This window comes from Macaca mulatta, chromosome 1 (assembly GCF_049350105.2).
Source record: "Macaca mulatta isolate MMU2019108-1 chromosome 1, T2T-MMU8v2.0, whole genome shotgun sequence".
Classification (NCBI taxonomy): Eukaryota; Metazoa; Chordata; class Mammalia; order Primates; family Cercopithecidae; genus Macaca; species Macaca mulatta.
Window position 1 is genome coordinate 228,087,971 of NC_133406.1, and position 16,999 is coordinate 228,104,969.

Genomic DNA, 16,999 nt, shown 5'->3' on the forward strand with positions numbered 1-16,999 from the left:
AGCACTTCAGGAGGCAGAGGTGGGTGGATCACAAGGTCAGGAGTTCAAGACCAGCCTGACCAACATGGTGAAACCCCGTCTCTACTAAAAATACAAAAATTAGTTGGGCATGGTGGTGGACACCTGTAATCCCAGCTACTCAGGAGGCTGAGGCAGGAGAATCACTTGAACCCGGGAGGCAGAGGTTGCAGTGAGCTGAGATCGCGCCACTGCACTCCAGCCTGGGCAACAAAGTGAGACTTTGTCTCAAAAAAAAAAAAATTAAGGATTTCCACAGCAGACCACTGAAACGAGCGTGGGGCCCTCCTCAGTGTGGGGGCCTGTGGAACAGCCCAGGTCACGTGCCCACAAAGCTGATCTGGCTCCTCCTCCTCAAGAGGTTCCCAATCAGACACAAGATTTGGACAGGTTATTTCACCTTTCTATCTTCAGTTTCTCGATCTGGAAAAGTGAGTTTGTACCTGCCATGTACATTGGGTTGTTTGGTAACCATCCAATGGGTTCTTCCTGCCTGCTACACAGACAAAACAATCCACTGAGACCACGGTAAAGAAAGAGTTTAATTGACCCGAGACTGGCCATATCATGTAGGAGACAGAGTTATTATACAAATCAATCTTGTTGAAGACTTAGAGGTTAGAGGGTTTTTTGTTTTTGTTTTTGTTTTGAGACAGTCTTTCTCTGTCACCCAGGCTGGAGTGCAGTGGTGTGATCTCAGCTCACTGCAACCTCTGCCTCTCAGGTTCAAGCAATTCTCCCGCCTCAGCCTCCTGAGTAGGTGGGACTACAGGCACCCACCACCACACCTGGCTAATTTTTAGTAGAGATGGGGTTTCACCACATTGGCCAGGCTGGTCTCGAACTCCTGACCTTGTGATCCACCTGCTTCAACCTCCAAAAGTGCTGGGATTACAGGCGCGAGTCACCGCGCCCGGCCCTGGTTGTATTCTTTTGAGTTTCTGATTAGCCTCTCCAAAGGAGGCCATCAGCTATGCATTTATTTCAGTGAGCAGAGAAGAGTGACTTTGAACAGAATGGGGGACAGGTTTGCTCTAAGCAGTTCCCAGCTTGACTTTTCCCTTTAGCTTTAGTGATTTTGGGGGCCCAAGATATTTTCCTTTCACAGTATCCACCTGGATGGGTTGTCGGGAGGGTCATGCATGTAAAGCCCTTAGCAGAGGCTGGCACACAGGGATAGCAGATTACTTTAGTTGGAGGAAGCATCCAGGAGTATATATTGGGTAACATGGAAAACCAACCTGCTACCCAATAGAATGAGTTGGGGCCAAGTTGAGGGACAGTCTGTAGAATGGTGACCTGTGTATCACTTTGCCAGGGCCGCATATGCCACAGTCTGGAGGGATTCAACAACAGAAATTCATTTTCTCACAGTTCTGGAGTCTGGAAGTCGTAAAGCAAGGTACTGGCAGGTTTGACTTCCCCTGAGGTCTCTCTGGCTGGCTTGCAGATGGTCACCTGCTGTGTCCTCACCTGGTCTTTTGTCTGAGCACGCACCTCCCTAGTATGTCTGTGTGTCCCCAATCTCCTCTTCACGTAAGGACACCAGTCAGGTCGGATTAGGACTCACCAGAATAGACTCATTTTAACGTAACTACTTCTTTAAAGGCCCTATCTTCAAAAGCAGCCACATTCTCAGTACATTCTGAGGTTAGAGTTTCAACCTGTGAATTTAGGGGACACCATCAGGCCCTAACAACGAGTGCTTTTCAAAAACAACAAGGTCACAAAAGACAAAGAAAAATTCCAGGCCAGACTGGAAAGAATCAAGAAAGGGCATGAGAACCAAGTGCCATTTGAAACACTTTTTCTTATGTCATAAAGGATGTTACTGACACAACGTTGAAATCCGAGTAAGGTCAGTAGAAGATTACATAATAGTAATGTAGCGTGTCCATTTCCTGATTTCGCTAAAAAGCACTGTGATGTGTCAGAGGCAGTTCTTGTTTTTAAGAAATAGACAAAAATTTGGGACTCAGGCAATCATGTCTGCTGTGTAAAAGGTTGTAGGGGATGGGGTGGGTGGGTGGATGGATGGATGGATGGATAAATAAAGCAAATGCAAAATGTTAGCATGTGAGTGAAGGAGATATAGGAATGCTTGGTTCTATTTTTGCAACTTTTCTGTCCCTTCAGACTTACAGTTTAAAACTTTTCAGCACTGAGCTGTGAAAATTCTACAGTCGGTAACTGCCCGGGGGCAATATGGCAGAGGCAGGGGAGAAAAGATGATCGTGGAACAGCTATCAAGTGTCAGGCAGCCTCCATGGTCTTACAACAACCCTGTAAGGTCATGAATACAACCTTCATTTTATACCTGATGAAACTGAGGCACAGAGCACTTCGCTCTGTGGCTCAATCATTTCAGGTTTTGTTAAGGGTAGCATCCACTTCCAGGTATCATTGCCAGGTGGGGCAGCCAATATTCACACTCACTCTATTCCACTTTTTGCAGGTGATGCCACTCTCATCCCCTAAAGCCACCTTAGAAAGGTCCCGTCCTGGGGTGAGGAACAGAGTAGGCAACAGGGTGAAGAGGGAAGTATTCATTCCTGGTTTTACAAACCTGTTGTTTTTTTTCTCTGGGTCCCAAAACCGAAGGGCAGCCCTCAACCCCTTCTGGCCCCACAGATATTCAGTGTTTGACTAAGATGAAATAGGCAGGGCGTGGTGGCTCACGCCTGTAATCCCAGCACTCTGGGAGCTAAGGCAGGTGGATCACGAAGTCAGGAGATCAAGACCATCCTGGCTAACACGGTGAAACCGTGTCTCTGCTAACAATATAAAAAAATTAGCCAGGCACGGTGGCGGGCACCTGTAGTCCCAGCTACTCTGGAGGCTGAGGCAGGAGAATGGCTTGAACCCGGGAGGCGGAGCTTGCAGTGAGCTGAGATTGCACAACTGCACTCTAGCCTAGACGACAGAGCGAGACTCTGTCTCGGAAAAAAAAAAATGAAATAGAGACCCAACATGATCTGAACAAGGTGTTTTTATGAACTCATGAAAAGAGTCATTATTAGAAAGGGCTCAGGCAGCAGGCAGGCACGGGGGGTTGCAACATGTCTGATCGCTTTCTGCAGGCTCCTGGCAAGCAGTGATCATTAGCGGATTTTGTTCTGGGGAGGCTCAGTGTCAGCACCACATTATGGGATTTTATGGGATTTATGCACAGAACTTTCCTACAAAGCAAGGTATTACAGGACGGATTAGGCAGTTCCAAGAAGCCAAGGTCCTGGCTTCCCTCTCTGTCTTATTTTTTAGGAGAGTGTTTCAGAGGCCCATGGTCAGGGGCTCTATGACCTCACCCCTGGACTGTAAAACAAGCATGTTTTTACAGAAAGATCATACAGTGGATTTTTCTTAATGGAAACTCACTATAAAATATAGAGAATACGTTAAAAGGCATTAAGAGAAGATAAAATCACGTGTACTGCCATCACCCACAGACAGTCACTGTCAACATTCTGTGTTTCCTTCCTGTCTTTTTTCTGCGCACAGGCGTGTGTGTGCTCACAGAGAGACAGCTTCCGAGCAGGGAGCAGAGACAGAAGCAGAGAGGATGGGCTTTGATGTGAAACCGGGCTGAATTCTAATCCCCTATCTGCCACTCACTGGCTGCGTGAACTTGGCCAAGTTGCTTCACCTCCATTTCCGGTGATGTAAAAGGGGACTATAGATCCTACCTCCAGGGAGTCCTTTTGATCAAATGAATAGAAAGCATTTAGTGTACAACCTGACACACAGTAAATCCCAACCAAACAGTAACTAAATAAATATGGACACACACTGTGGGTCTTTTCTTTCCAAAAACAGGGTCATACTGGTGATTCCATTTTGTATCCTAACCCTGTAAGAATTTCACTGCTATCAAGAGGGAAAAATTGACTTCTATTCCCAGGCAGCTGAAAAATAATAATAATACAATTCCCAATTATACCTTGCTTCCTAGACTCCATTTTTAACAATGTAGTATACTGTCATATACTTTTTGCTTTTTTGTTTTGTTTTGTTTCATTTTAGACAGAATCTCACTCCGGTTGCCCAGGATGGAGTGCAGTGGTGACATCACGACTCACTGCAGCCTCAACTTCCCCAGCTCAGGTGATTCTCCCACCTCAACATCCCAAGTAGCTGGGACTACAGGCACGCACCACCATGCCCGGCTAATTTTTGCATTTTTAGTGGAGACAGGGTTTCACCATGTTGCCCAGGCTGGTCTCAAACTCCTGGACTCAAGCAGTCTGCTCGTCGTGACCTCCCAAAGTGCTGGGATTACAGGTGTGAGCCACCACCATACCTGGCCAGTGTGCACAGTTTTTTTGTTTGTTTGTTTTATGAGACAAAGTCTTGCTCTGTTGCCCAGGCTAGAGTGTAGTGGTGCTATCTTGGCTCAGTACAACCACCACCTCCTGTATTCAAGCAATTCTCCCACCTCAGCCTCCCGAGTAGCTGGGATTACAGGCACACGCCACCACGCCTGGCCAATTTTGGTAATTTTTTGTAGAGACTGGGTTTCACCATATTGGCCAGGCTGGTCTTAAACTCCTGACCTCAAGGGATCCACCCACCTTAGCCTCTCAAAGTGCTGGGACTGCAGGCGTGAGCCACCACTTCCAGCCCATTGTGCATATTTTTGGGGTTTTGTTGTCCTTCTTTTCCTTCTGCTCAGCAAAAATCCAACTAGCACTTGACTGAGGCTGCAGGTTCGTAACATCCAGAGGATCTGCCTGTTCCACCTGTGTTCCAGTAACACCACTTAAAACTGCATGATTTTGACATGTTACCCTGTCCTCTCTGGGCCTCAGTTTCCTCAACTGTGAAATGGGAACAGCAATGGTGTCCCCTCAGCAGCAGGCTGTCACAGCCAAGTAAGGTACTCCACGTGACGCACTGCGCCTGGCATCTAGTAAGCATTCAGTAAATGGTAAAATAATTAAGTTTCTTGACTCTGAGACATAATCTTCATGTTACAAATATATACACTTTCAGTTTGTCTGTTTTCTACTTGTTTTTATAAACTGATTAGGGCAACATACATTAAGATATTGAAATAGGCCAAGCGCGGTGGCTCACGCCTGTAATCCCAGCGCTTTGGGAGGCAGAGGTGGGTGGATCACCTGAGGTTGGACATTTGAGACCACCCTGGCCAACATGGCAAAACCCCGACTCTACTGAAAATACAAAAATTAGCCGGGCATGGTGGCGGGTTCCTGTAGTTCAGCTACTCAGGAGGCTGAGGCAGAATCGCTTGAACCCGCAAGGCAGAGGTAGCAGTAAGCTGAGATCGTGCTACTGCACTCCAGCCTGGGTGACAGAGCAAGATTCTCTCTCAAAAAAATAAAAATAAAAAGATATTGAAGTAATTGGCCAAACAGAGCTTTTCAACGATAGAGCAGTTATTGAAGGGAGCCACGGCTAGCAGGAAGCACCTTCATGCACTCTGCCGATGTAGAGAGACAAGCTGGGTGACAAGCAAGCTAACCCTAGCCCTAACTCTAACCCAAACCCTAACCTGGACACAGGTGGCTGAAGACCTAGGATATTCACACAAAGTCAGGGAGCCTCCTGTCTGCCTCCCCACTTGAAGGCAGGGACTGGGCTATGCTTGTCATCTTAGAGAGCCCTCCTAAAAAATGGCAGAGACGGCCGGGCGCGGTGGCTCACACCTGTAATCCCAGCACTGTGGGAGGCCGAGGCGGGCGGATCACAAGGTCAGGAGATCGAGACCATCCTGGCTAACACGATGAAACCCCGTCTCTACTAAAAATACAAAAAATTAGCCGGGCGTGGGGGCAGGCACCTGTAGTCCCAGCTACTCGGGAGGCTGAGGCAGGAGAATGGCATAAACCCGGGAGGCGGAGGTTGCAGTGAGCCAAGATCGTGCCACTGCACTCCAGCCTGGGCAACAGAGCAAGACTCCGTCTCAAAAAAAAAAAAAAAAAATGGCAGAGACATCATAAATCCTGCGAGAGGCCCATTGTCAGAGGCAGTTACAAGTGGTGGCCTTGGGCAAGTTATTGAACCTTTGGAGGTCTCTGCCCTCATCAGTTCAGTTAGGACCACATGAGACATTACCTTTAAGGAGCGAAAGAAGTACCAGGGTGTGGGAAGCTCTCAATATATGGTAGCCCCTTGTGATGACAAATCCATACTAGAGTCATGGGCTTTTGTTTTAACCTCTCAATGAAATCAGTCTCCTGCGTGACGTCTTTAACAACTTCTTACAGTGTATATTAAAACCTGCGTTAGGCCAGGCATGGTGGCTCATGCCTGTAGTTCCAGCACTTTGGGAGGCCAAGATGGGTGGATTGCTTGAGCCCAGGAGTTCGAGGCAGCATGGGCAACATTGTGAGGTCCCATAACTACAAAAAACCAAAAAATACAAAAATTAGCCAGCTATGGTGGTGTGTGCCTGTAGTCTCAGCTCAGCTACTCAGGAGGCTGAAGCAGGAGAATCAATTGAGACCCAGAAGTGGAGGCTGCAGTGAGCCATGACTGTGCCACTGCATTCCAGCCTGGGTGACAATAACACTTTATTTAAAAAAAAAAAAAAACCTGGGTCTTTGTGAACATATTTCCAGAAAGAGTCTAGATAGAAAAGTAGTTTTGTTTTGTTTTGTTTTGTTTTGAGACAAGGTCTCACTCTGTCACGCAAGCTAGAGTGCAGTGGTACAACCACAGCTCACTGCAGCCTCCATCTCCTGGATTCAAGCAATCCTCCTGCCTCAGCCTCCTGAGTAGCTGGGGCTATAGGCATGCACCGCTGCACCTGGCTAATTTTTCGATTTTTTGTAGAGATGGGATTTCACTGTGTTATCGTTGAACTCACTATGTTGCTGGTCTTGAGCTACTGGACTCAAGTGATCCTCCTGCCTCGGCCTCTCAAAGTGCTGGGATGACAGGCATGAGCCATCGTGCCCAGCCTGGAAAGTAGATTCTGCCCTCCTGAGGCTGCGTCATTTATTTCTTAGGACTTGAGAGACTGAAGTTTGCTAGCTTTGCTAGTGGTAGAGGGGAGACGTTGACAAACTGAAAACGGTCCACAGAGCAAATCTGGACCACTGCCTTTTTTTGTACAGTTTGCAAGTCTGAATGGTTTTCAGTTTTAAATGGTTGGAAAATAATCAAAACAAGAATGGTATTTCATGACGTGTGAAAGTTGCCTGAAATTCAAATGCCTGTGTTCATAAATAAGGTTCTACTGGAACACGCCCACAGTCATTCATTTGCAGCTGGTCACTTCTTTGATGCTAGAACGGCAGAGATGAGTTGTTTCGACAGAGATCCATGTGGCCCACAAAGCCCTTTATGGAAAATGTCCGCTGACTCCTGGTTTAGGGTAAGGATTTAGCATTCCCATGGCCCCAGCTCTGTCCCCGCCTCCCAGGCTCCCCGCTCAGCCCCAGCCCCACCCCAGAGAGTGTGTTCCTTGAGGACATGAAGCCGGGAGGACACAAACGCCCACTAGCATCTCCCTGCCAGGCATCACCTCAGGCCCTGCAGAGATGTCATCTCAGTAGTGACAACGTTCCCACTTTAGGAATGAGGAAACTGAGGCTCAGAGAGGCAAATCATCTGCCCGAGTTTATACAGATAATAAGTGGCAGAGCTTGGATCTGACCCCAGCCACGCTAACCTCAAACCCATACTCCACGCCCTGGTTTAGAATTCCATGAGCAGCCCAGAGGCAGGACACAGGTGAGGACCCCTGAGAGCCCTCTGGCCTCCGCCCAAGCTTTCTCAGGTGACACAGTGACACCCTGGGGCCTGTTCCCTTGCTAAGCACATCCTTCCCACTCCTCCGTGTTCCTGCCATGTTCCAGCCTTGGCTCCCGCCTGCGTTTTCACCCGACCCTGGCAGCCAGAATAAACACGGCTGCCCCAGCACCCGCTCCCATGGAGCCAAAAGAACCTACTTCCCTGCTGCCGCGGCCTGGGATTCCAAACAATAATGAAAAAAACACCTAAACCCAGGGGAGACAGACGCAATCCCATGGAAATACTCACCCGTGGCGGGGCACAGGGGAGGCATTTCATGGACCGGGGGGAGCCATCTAACCTGCTTTTATGTGTCCAGTTTTACCCACCAGGCCTCGCCGAGGAGGGAAGGGGCCCTCCTGGCCAATGTTCTGTATTAGGAAGGGATGTGTTTGATGAGGGTTTTAAACCGTCTCTGGCCTTTGCAGATTTGCTTTCCTGGACCATGGTCCCCGTGGGTCCTCTCCCTGCAGGGATTTTCCACTCACCTGATGCCTGATTTCTCCTTTCTGTTGCCTCTGGCCAGGCAAGCTGCCCAGTCGGCCGTCACATACGACTCATGTTTTCCCAGAAGCCTGTCTCCATGAAGAGACCCTCCAGGGCGGCTGATGTTAAACTTCATGGAACACTTTTTTCCACTAGACCAGGAGGTTTTCCAAATCTCCGTGGCTGAACACTGCCAGCTTGTTCTGCTCAGGGGAAAGTAGCCAGTTGTCCCGCAAAGCCATGTACGTGTGTGAGTCCACGTGTGTCTGTATGTGCACATGCATCTGTGTGTGTCAATCACACCAAGCTGTCGGTATTAAAATCCTGCTCAAGAGCTGGAGGAAGGGTGAGGAGGGAGGCAGAGTAGCTCAGCAGTGAGCACAGACCTGCTGGGATTTGGCTCCCGTGAATGCAGTCTCTCGGGAGGGGAGGGGAGGGGAGGGGAAGAGAGAGGAAGGAAGGGGCCCCCATCCCCACCCCAAAGTCCCTGAGCTGGGCACTCATGGCAGCAGAGCTCCAGATGTCACTGTTCACCCATCATGAGCCGGTGGCCCGTGGCCATCCCTGGCCTGAGTACCAATGGCCTCCTCACTGTTCTCCCGACATCCACGCAGTTCCCAGAGCTATCCCGGATTCAGCAGCCCAAGCAGACTCCGAAGACAGAGATGCCATCACATCTGCCCTTTGCTCCACAGCTCCCCTCCAAAGGCCCCCATCGCACTGCAGATGAAACCCAAAGTCCTCCTCCTGCCTGCAGGACCCAGCCGCAGCGCTTTTCAAACCTCAGTGAGCAAAGGAGCACCTGGGGATCTCGTTCAGTACAATGCAGAGCCTGATTCAGGAGGGCCAGGGCAGGGCCTGGGATTCTGTACTTCTTTTGGTGTTTTTGAGACAGAGTCTTGCTCTGTGGCCCAGGCTGGAGTACAGTGGCGCGATCTCAGCTCACTACAACCTCCACCTCCCGGGTTCAAGCAATTCTCTTGCCTCAGCCTCCCAAGTAGCTGCGATTACAGGTGCACCCCACTGTATCATGCTAATTTTTTTGTATTTTTTGTAGAAATGGGGTTTCGCCATGTTGCCCAGGTTGGTCTCAAACTCCTGGCCTCAGGTGATCCACCCACCTTGGCCTCCCAAAGTGCTGGGATTACAGGCGTGAGCCACTGCACCCGGCCTGAATTGTGCATTTCTAACAAGCTTCTGGTCCAGGAACCGCAGGGTGAGTGTGGATCCTCGCTGTACCGGGCGGGGGGCGGGGAGGGCGCTGAGCCATGGAAAAAGTTAGGTCCCCCGAGTGCAGCTCACCTCTTCCCTTCAGCCCAGAACGGCTCCTTTCACATTTTCAGGGACAGACCTGGGATGTGAAATTTCAAACTCTGCCCTGAGTTAAATTCCAGGAGGGGGTACCAAGAGCAAAGGATAAAGGCTGGGGGAGGGAGGAAAAGCCAGAGAGGATGTGTCCCTGCTGTTTTCAGCGACCCTCAGGCCTGGCCTGCTGAACTGTGTACACACACATCACCCCCACACAAGGTCTCCTTGGCTCCATCTTCCCAGGGACCCCGGGGGAGGGCAACAGAGCAGATGACAGCTCCTCTCTGAGCAGCTGATGCTGGGAGAAACCTGTGGCTTGCAGACCTGCCAGGCCCACAAAAACCACATCCTGAATGATGGACCAAGTAGAAAAAAGGCCACCGTCCACCTCGGGCCAGCTTCTGGAACTGTCAGTTCCTTTGGGGAATGCCTGACACGTTCTTTTTTCTTCCGATTTCATCCCAAACCTTTTGGGAAGCAGGGTGCATAGCCTTACACAAGTTACTCAGAGTTACTGAACCCGTTTCCTCCTGCAATAAATGGGCACGTGCCTCCCTGCGCTGTTAAGGAAATTAAATCAGAAACTGTGTAAAGGCCCTGAGGCACTAAAGGTCAGTTTGGGTTCCCGACCTCCTTCCCACCCACTGTCTGCCCTCCATCCCAAGCACACAACCAGAGAGATGTAAGAGGGACATAACGGTTACCCAGCCCCTCTGGCATCTGACCAGGGTGGGCTAGTTGGGGTGAAAACGCATCTCTGTATATGAGTTGCTTCATATCTTTTGGCTTTAGTTTCCCCAGTCACAACAGTGTGTCGGGGGTGGGGAAGGAGGACTATGATCCTCACAAGCCCTTTTACAGTTGGGATGTTAACCTTACATGAGAGAAATGCCTGGAAGAAAAGCATAGCTAGTTAGGAACACCGCGGGGGGCGGGGTTGGAGGCCGGGCAGCTCGGAGGCGCAGTATCCTATCTGGGCCACTAGGCGGCTCCGAGGACAACAGATGAGCAAAGCCCGGTTTTGCAGCCTGGTTCTGTCTTCAGACCTTTCCAGGCTTCTTCGCAGGCCTGGCGGACACCAGCCGCTGCTGGGTGGGAAAGGCCTGTCACTTCCAGGCTGGAATCTCTTTCCCATTTTTACAGACCTCGAGGATGGGAGGAGGCCGTCACCACAATGGAGTCCTGCCCTGGGGATCTGATGGAGACATTGGTCCGCCCTTCGGTCAGACTCTAGGAGGCGTTGGGGGATCTCTACTCTGCAACCCTTGGCTGAACCCCATCCTCCACTTCTTTCCTCCCGTCAGGTCAGAGTGAGAAGAGGTCTGGATTGGGATTCCCCGCTCCTGCACTTCCTGGCTGGGTAACCTGGATGATGGGGTAACAGTCCCCCCATTGCAAGGTCAGGGGAAGGACTAAGCGTCAGAATACAGGCCCTCAGTACAAGACGGTAGCTCATCCTAAGCTTCTCCTGCCTTTTGCTCTTCCAGTGGCTTTTCACCCAGAAGGAAGATCCTCACCTGCAGAACCTCTCCCCAGAACTAGGTCTTTGCAGGTGACAAGGCAATCCCAGCCTCCGCTCCCCGCAGATCAGCGTTTTTCGAAGTGACTTCCTCACCCAGGCGGAGCATTAAAAGTACCGATCCCAGCGCACCCAGCCCTGCTGAATCAGAATCTCTGGGGGTGAGGCCCAGGAATCGCCGTCTGAACAAGTCGCGGGCTGGAAACGGCTGCCCCAGATTACGGGGCAGCTCCCTGCTTTGCTCTCGCTCCTCCGGCCCCGGGAACGTGCAGGGGGGCGGGAGGCAAGTCCCATCAGCACTTTGAACTGGGGTTGCTTTTTCGTGACTCACCTCCCAGACTTCCTGTAACAGACAACTCTAAATAGCTCGGTCCCACCCTGCAGCAGGGGAGACATTCCGGTCGGGAAGGGCAGGAGGTTAGAAGGTGGGTGCCCCGCCAGGGCAGTCCAGGGAGATCCACAGGAGAAGCTGGCTGCACAGCACAGGGGCGCAGGAATAGGACGTTTTGTTTACAGGCTTTTGTTATTAAGGAAATTGCTGTCAGTCAAGGTAATTCTAGCTCAGATGAGCAATAAATATGCTCCCAGCTAATCTTTTGGGGATTTTATTGGCACCCGGAGCACAGGTTCCTTTCCCCTGACTACCCCCTCCCCTCAAAGCAAAGCCCTGCTCCCCAGCGGCTTCCCACAAGCATCGTGAGGGACTTGGGTCAGGCTTTTAAAAGTCCACTCTAAGTGAAGACAGAAGAGGTCCGGGCAAAGGTGAGGAGTGGCTTCCCGATCCTACCTGGAGGCCGGGGATGACCAAATGACCTCAAATAAACCCTGGGTGACCTGGTTGGATCAAGGCATGCGCAAGCTACCCCGGGCCTGCTCCACACGCAGAGGTGGTCACCTGGCCCGCGGGCGGCCCGGGCAAGGAGGAATGTCTCGAGAAGGCAGCCGGCTCGCTGGAGTCGGTTCCAGCGTGTTCGAGTTACAGCTGCGAGCCCTCAGGGACACCGGCGGCAAGTCCCGGCTTGCAGAGAGGGGAGCCAGTCCCGGGAGAGCGCGAGTCCCGGCGAGCCCGAGTGCGCGCCTTATGCGCGCTCCCCGCGACGGCGCAGGGGGAGGGGAGGCCGCAGCAGCCACTCAGAGGAACGGTAGTGAAGCCTCCCAACAACTTTAACTGTCAATCAGACTTAATGGGGTATTAAAAAAATGGGGGAAAAAGGGGCCGCCCTCTCTCTCCGAGACGCAGCTGCCCGGGGAGCGAATGAATAGGGCCGCGCAGACCAAGGCGTCCGATCCACGCGCGCTCCACACCCGGACCCTCTCCAAGTTGGAAAGGACAAAAAGAAGGCAATAAATGCTAAAAAGGGAGAGAAGGGGAGCTGGATCGAGCGGCAACTCCCAGCCTCTGCTGGAACAGAGAGGGGAGGGAGGGAGCCGGAGCGAGCGAGCGCGCGCGAGGGCGAGCCCTGCACGTAAAGAAACTGACACCCGGACCCCCCACTTCTCCTGCACGTTGCTGGCAATCAGATCGCGTTTAAGCAATTTCCTGAGCCCAAGAATAGCAATGAGTCGGGAGACTTTCGCGGGCTGAAATTGGGAGCTCCAAGCACTTTTGTCCCCCACTTTTTTTTTTTTTTTTCCTGGAGACGGGGTGGGGGTGGGGGCGCTACAATTTGGAAACAGCTTTTTTTTTTTTTTTTTTTTTTTTTTGTTTAATCTTGCACTTTGAAACCGCGGGACCGAGGCAGGGTGAGCGCGTGTGGTTGGTGCCTTTTTTTTTTCTTCCCCTGCCTGAACTCCTCTGTCAGTCTGTAAACATTACCTGAGAATTCCCCAGCCGAAACGGCTGCTGGGGCAAGAAACTTCTTGTTAGAACTTTCCACCTCCAGCTTCCCCCTCCACCTCTTTTACAGTCCCAACCTTAGGAGACGCTTTTTCTCCCCCAGAGGAGAATTTATCTTTTTTTTTTTTTTTTTCTCACCCAGTGCTTTGCATTTGGGAAGAGGTGATTTCAAGAGTGGCCAGGTGGGACGCCTCTCTCCTTATTCGGTTTACTATTTATTGTTCGGGGTGTTTTTTAATTCCTGTATTGCTCGGCCCGGGGACTTTCGCCCCCTGCCCGGCTCCGCGGCGCGGAGGATGGTGTGGAAACGGCTGGGCGCGCTGGTGGTGTTCCCTCTACAGATGATCTATCTGGTGGTGAAAGCAGCCGTCGGACTGGTGCTGCCCGCCAAGCTGCGGGACCTGTCGCGGGAGAACGTCCTCATCACAGGCGGCGGGAGAGGCATCGGGCGTCAGCTCGCCCGCGAGTTCGCGGAGCGCGGCGCCAGAAAGGTACCAGGCACTGCGACTCCAATGAGTGGGGGGCCGCAGGGGAGGGGGTGAGCCCACCTGCTGCCGCTGCGGGATCCCGCTCCCGGGAGCTGAGAGTCAACGGCCACCCCACTCCCCCGTGCCACCCACGAGTGCTGAGCTAGTCGGTTTCACCTTGTAAATTTCCCGGGCACCGGACTGTCTTTTTTGGCAGGTTCAGAGTTGATCCACTCCTTTGGGATCGGTGGCTGGCTGGCTATTCACCCCCACCCTGAAACTTAGGAGACCCACCCATTTCCCACATTCCTGCCTCCCAGAGGAAGGTGTTGTGCCCCCCTCCCCCGCCTTCCCCCCTTTTTCTTGCCGCCACCCTGGTGAGTGCAGGGTGTGCGCACTCCTGGGTAGAGCTGGGAGCCGCCTGCTAGCTGGCGCCTCGTATTTTCCTTGGCAACCCGCTACCCAGCCCCAACCTGGGCGGCTGCAGCTCTGAAGACACGAGAGGGGGTACTTGGTTTGGGTTTGAAAAGGGAAGAGCGGTCTGGCCGGACCGACACTGAGAGGCCCAGGTGTTTGGAAAGCAGGAAAGAGGAGGCCAGGGTAAGCAGCTACTGATAAAGAGCCCTTGTTCTCACCTTCAACCCTGTCCCCTCCCCCCAGCACACCCCTCAGGGATCTCTCCCCCTTTAGCTGGAAGGTGGTGCTGCAAGGAGGGTCCTGCCCACCAGACACAGCCTTTAACTTTTTGGTGGTTCAGGCACCCCTTGCTCCACGTTTTGGAGACCTGGTGCCGGAGAGCGGGGAGGGTGAGCAGGCTGTCACCCAACCCCAGCGCAGGCCAGGCTGACTCACCCGGTGACCAGAGCCATCGGGAGAGGGAGGCAGGCCAGGCTGTCTCCAGCCAGCCCTGTGAAGAGGAAGAGCGAAAACAGGGAATTAGTTTGAAACTTAAACTGTTGTGAACTAGGGGGGGGGAAAGGGCCGCAAAGCCAGCTGATCTGACATGGAGCCGCATACCTTGGGGATTAAGTAAACATGTACTGTAGAAAACCAAACCTGCATGTAATTCCAGGTTGCTTTTGTTTTGTTAAATGCTGCCCTGAGATTTACAATTCCTCCGGGGTGGCTCTGACTGGGACTGAACTTTGGAGCCTGAACTATCAGCCAAAGCCGATCCGATTAACTCTTCCCTAGCCGGGCTGGCCGGAGCGCGTGGTGGCCAAGCTAGCAGGGGTCTGGCTGTCCAGGACTCCCTCTTCTCCTTGGGTGGTTTGGACAGCTGCTTGACCTTGCATTTGGAGGGGGAGTTGGGAAGTGTTTTTAACCCTTGGACGCAACAAATAAGGGGAAGTAAGAGTTGTTCTCCGCAGTTTCATTTCCTTGAGGCGATGCCTCATAAAAGGCTCCCGAAGTTCTTTGTGAAGGGGTCTTAAAAGGGCAGATGAGGGTGTCCTTTGTGGGGGGAAGTGGGGTTTAGGACAATTGCATGTGATTGTCATTCTTTAGCTGTCTGCATCCCACAGAGACGCTTTTCTGAGTCTTCCAGCTCTCCCAAGTCCTAGGTCTCTTTTACTGTTCTTGTAGCTGACTACAGTAGGCAGATGAGGAACTCTTAGTCAATCTGGAAAAACTCGACTGACTATAAACAATCCTAAATTGAAAGAAGTGTATGCCATTGGGGGGTGGGTGCGATAGTACAGAATGGAGCCTGCAAGTTCACGCACCGGGAGCCAAACCCCACCTAACTTGGACTGGACGTCTTCTTCCAGGGAATCCAGCCAGGGCCAATTAGAAATATGTCTTAAATTGGTGTCAGGGTCACCAAAAACAAAAACAGGATCCACGGGGGCCTGTGAAACTTCGAGTGCCATTTATAATCAATTCAGTCATCTGACTCGCCAGGATGACCAGCAGTGCTCCCTGTAACTGGCCATTATCTGACCAATTACTGGAGCTACTTTATAGTAAGGCTTCTGTTTGCTCTCTTGGTGGGGAGTTTGGAATTGTGGCTTCTGGCCAGACATCAACGAGAGGACTTTGGGATAACCCCCAGAGCCGGGAGTGCTTTGGGGCCTAGTGGGGTTGGGAACAAAGGGTCAAGTGTTGAGGGAGTGGGGAATTTATGGGTTGGGGACAGGTGTGAACAGTGGGCTTGGGGGTGGCCCAAGGGCACTGGATCAGAGAGGGCCAGTGCCACTCACAGCCTGCAGTGATCCTAGACAGGGGGCGGCTGTGCAGAACCACAGATGACATTCCTTCTCCTCTTGATGGAAGTGGAGGCTGCGTCTGAGAGCTTCCCATCCTAGATTCTGATGGCTGCATCTGAGAGCTTCCCATCCTAGATTCTGATGGCTGCGTCTGAGAGCTTCCCATCCTAGATTCTGATGGCTGCGTCTGAGAGCTTCCCATCCTAGATTCTGATGGCTGCATCTGAGAGCTTCCCATCCTAGATTCTGATGGCTGCGTCTGAGAGCTTCCCATCCTAGATTCTGATGGCTGCATCTGAGAGCTTCCCATCCTAGATTCTGATGGCTGCGTCTGAGAGCTTCCCATCCTAGATTCTGATGGCTGCATCTGAGAGCTTCCCATCCTAGATTCTGATGGCTGCATCTGAGAGCTTCCCATCCTAGATTCTGATGGCTGCGTCTGAGAGCTTCCCATCCTAGATTCTGATGGCTGCATCTGAGAGCTTCCCACCCTAGATTCTAGTGGGATTGGATCTGGAGGGGAAAGACCCCAAAAAGGAAAAAGAAAAAAAAAAAGGAGTACCAGAATCTCTGCAAATAGCTGACATGTCCAGGAGTTATCTGTTTATTTGGGAAGGAGGGAGAGTTGACAACCCAGTTTCCCATAACGACCTTGAGTTAAATAGCATTTGGCAATATTCGTGGGTGGTGGTGAGCCTTAGGGTACAAAGGTGGCCCAAATAAGCGAGGGCTTTTTTTAAAGGGACACTAAGGCTATAAGAATTTGAGAGCTCCTAATTAGGACACGTCTCTCCTTATCCACAGTGCACTGTGGCAAACTGAGGCAGGGCCAGTCACGGTTAGGGTCTCCAGGCGTAAAGCTCTTGCTTCTCAATTTTCTATGCCCTCTTAGAATTCCTTCCACAAAAGCATTCAGAAACCTTAAGCTTATTCCCCTTCCCTCCAAGGGAACTAACTTCTGGCTAGTGGTCAGCCCAGGCTCCAGTCTTTGAGTTTGACATGGTGTTAGCAGGAACCCCTGGGAGGAGAAGTGGATCGTTCATTTAGAAGTATTTGTAGAGACCATTCCAGCCTTTGGTTTGGTGTCAAGCAAGTGGCTGGACTAGAGTCTTGGGCCATGATTGCAAACCTTGGGAGGTGGGGCAACATACACGAGCTCGATACCACATCAAGAACTCCAGGACCTTGGCTGGGAGCAGTGGCTCACGCCTGTAATCCCAGCACTTTGGGAGGCTGAGGCGGGCAGATCACCTGAGGTCAGGAGCTCGAGACCAACCTAGCCAACATGGTGAATCTCCATCTCGACTAAAAATACAAAAAATTATCCAGGCATGGTGGTAAGCACCTGTAATTCCAGCTGGTCAGAAGGCTGAGGCAGGAGAAGCGCTTGAACCCGGGA

The 16,999-nt window shown here is 51.7% G+C and overlaps 1 protein-coding gene and 2 long non-coding RNA genes across 3 annotated transcripts in view; 1 reads left to right on the forward strand and 2 right to left on the reverse strand.

Annotated features, from left to right (window-relative positions):
- Positions 1 to 949: 949 nt before the first annotated feature.
- Positions 950 to 11,357, reverse strand: LOC144336140 (uncharacterized). Its single transcript, XR_013407643.1, has 3 exons — positions 11,088 to 11,357; positions 8,265 to 10,130; positions 950 to 1,682 (listed from the first exon to the last, which is right to left on the reverse strand). It is a non-coding gene; the product is annotated as an uncharacterized LOC144336140 (long non-coding RNA).
- A 1,410-nt stretch (positions 11,358 to 12,767) lies between these two features.
- LOC144336139 (uncharacterized) lies at positions 12,768 to 16,921 on the reverse strand. The gene is made up of 2 exons (XR_013407642.1): positions 16,091 to 16,921; positions 12,768 to 15,731 (listed from the first exon to the last, which is right to left on the reverse strand). It is a non-coding gene; the product is annotated as an uncharacterized LOC144336139 (long non-coding RNA).
- Positions 13,043 to 16,999, forward strand: part of DHRS3 (dehydrogenase/reductase 3) — a gene marked incomplete at its 5' end in the record, with an annotated part of 52,954 nt that continues 48,997 nt past the window's right edge. The window contains 1 exon segment of the mRNA NM_001260537.2: positions 13,043 to 13,417. Coding sequence (NP_001247466.1) covers positions 13,223 to 13,417 — 195 coding nt within the window.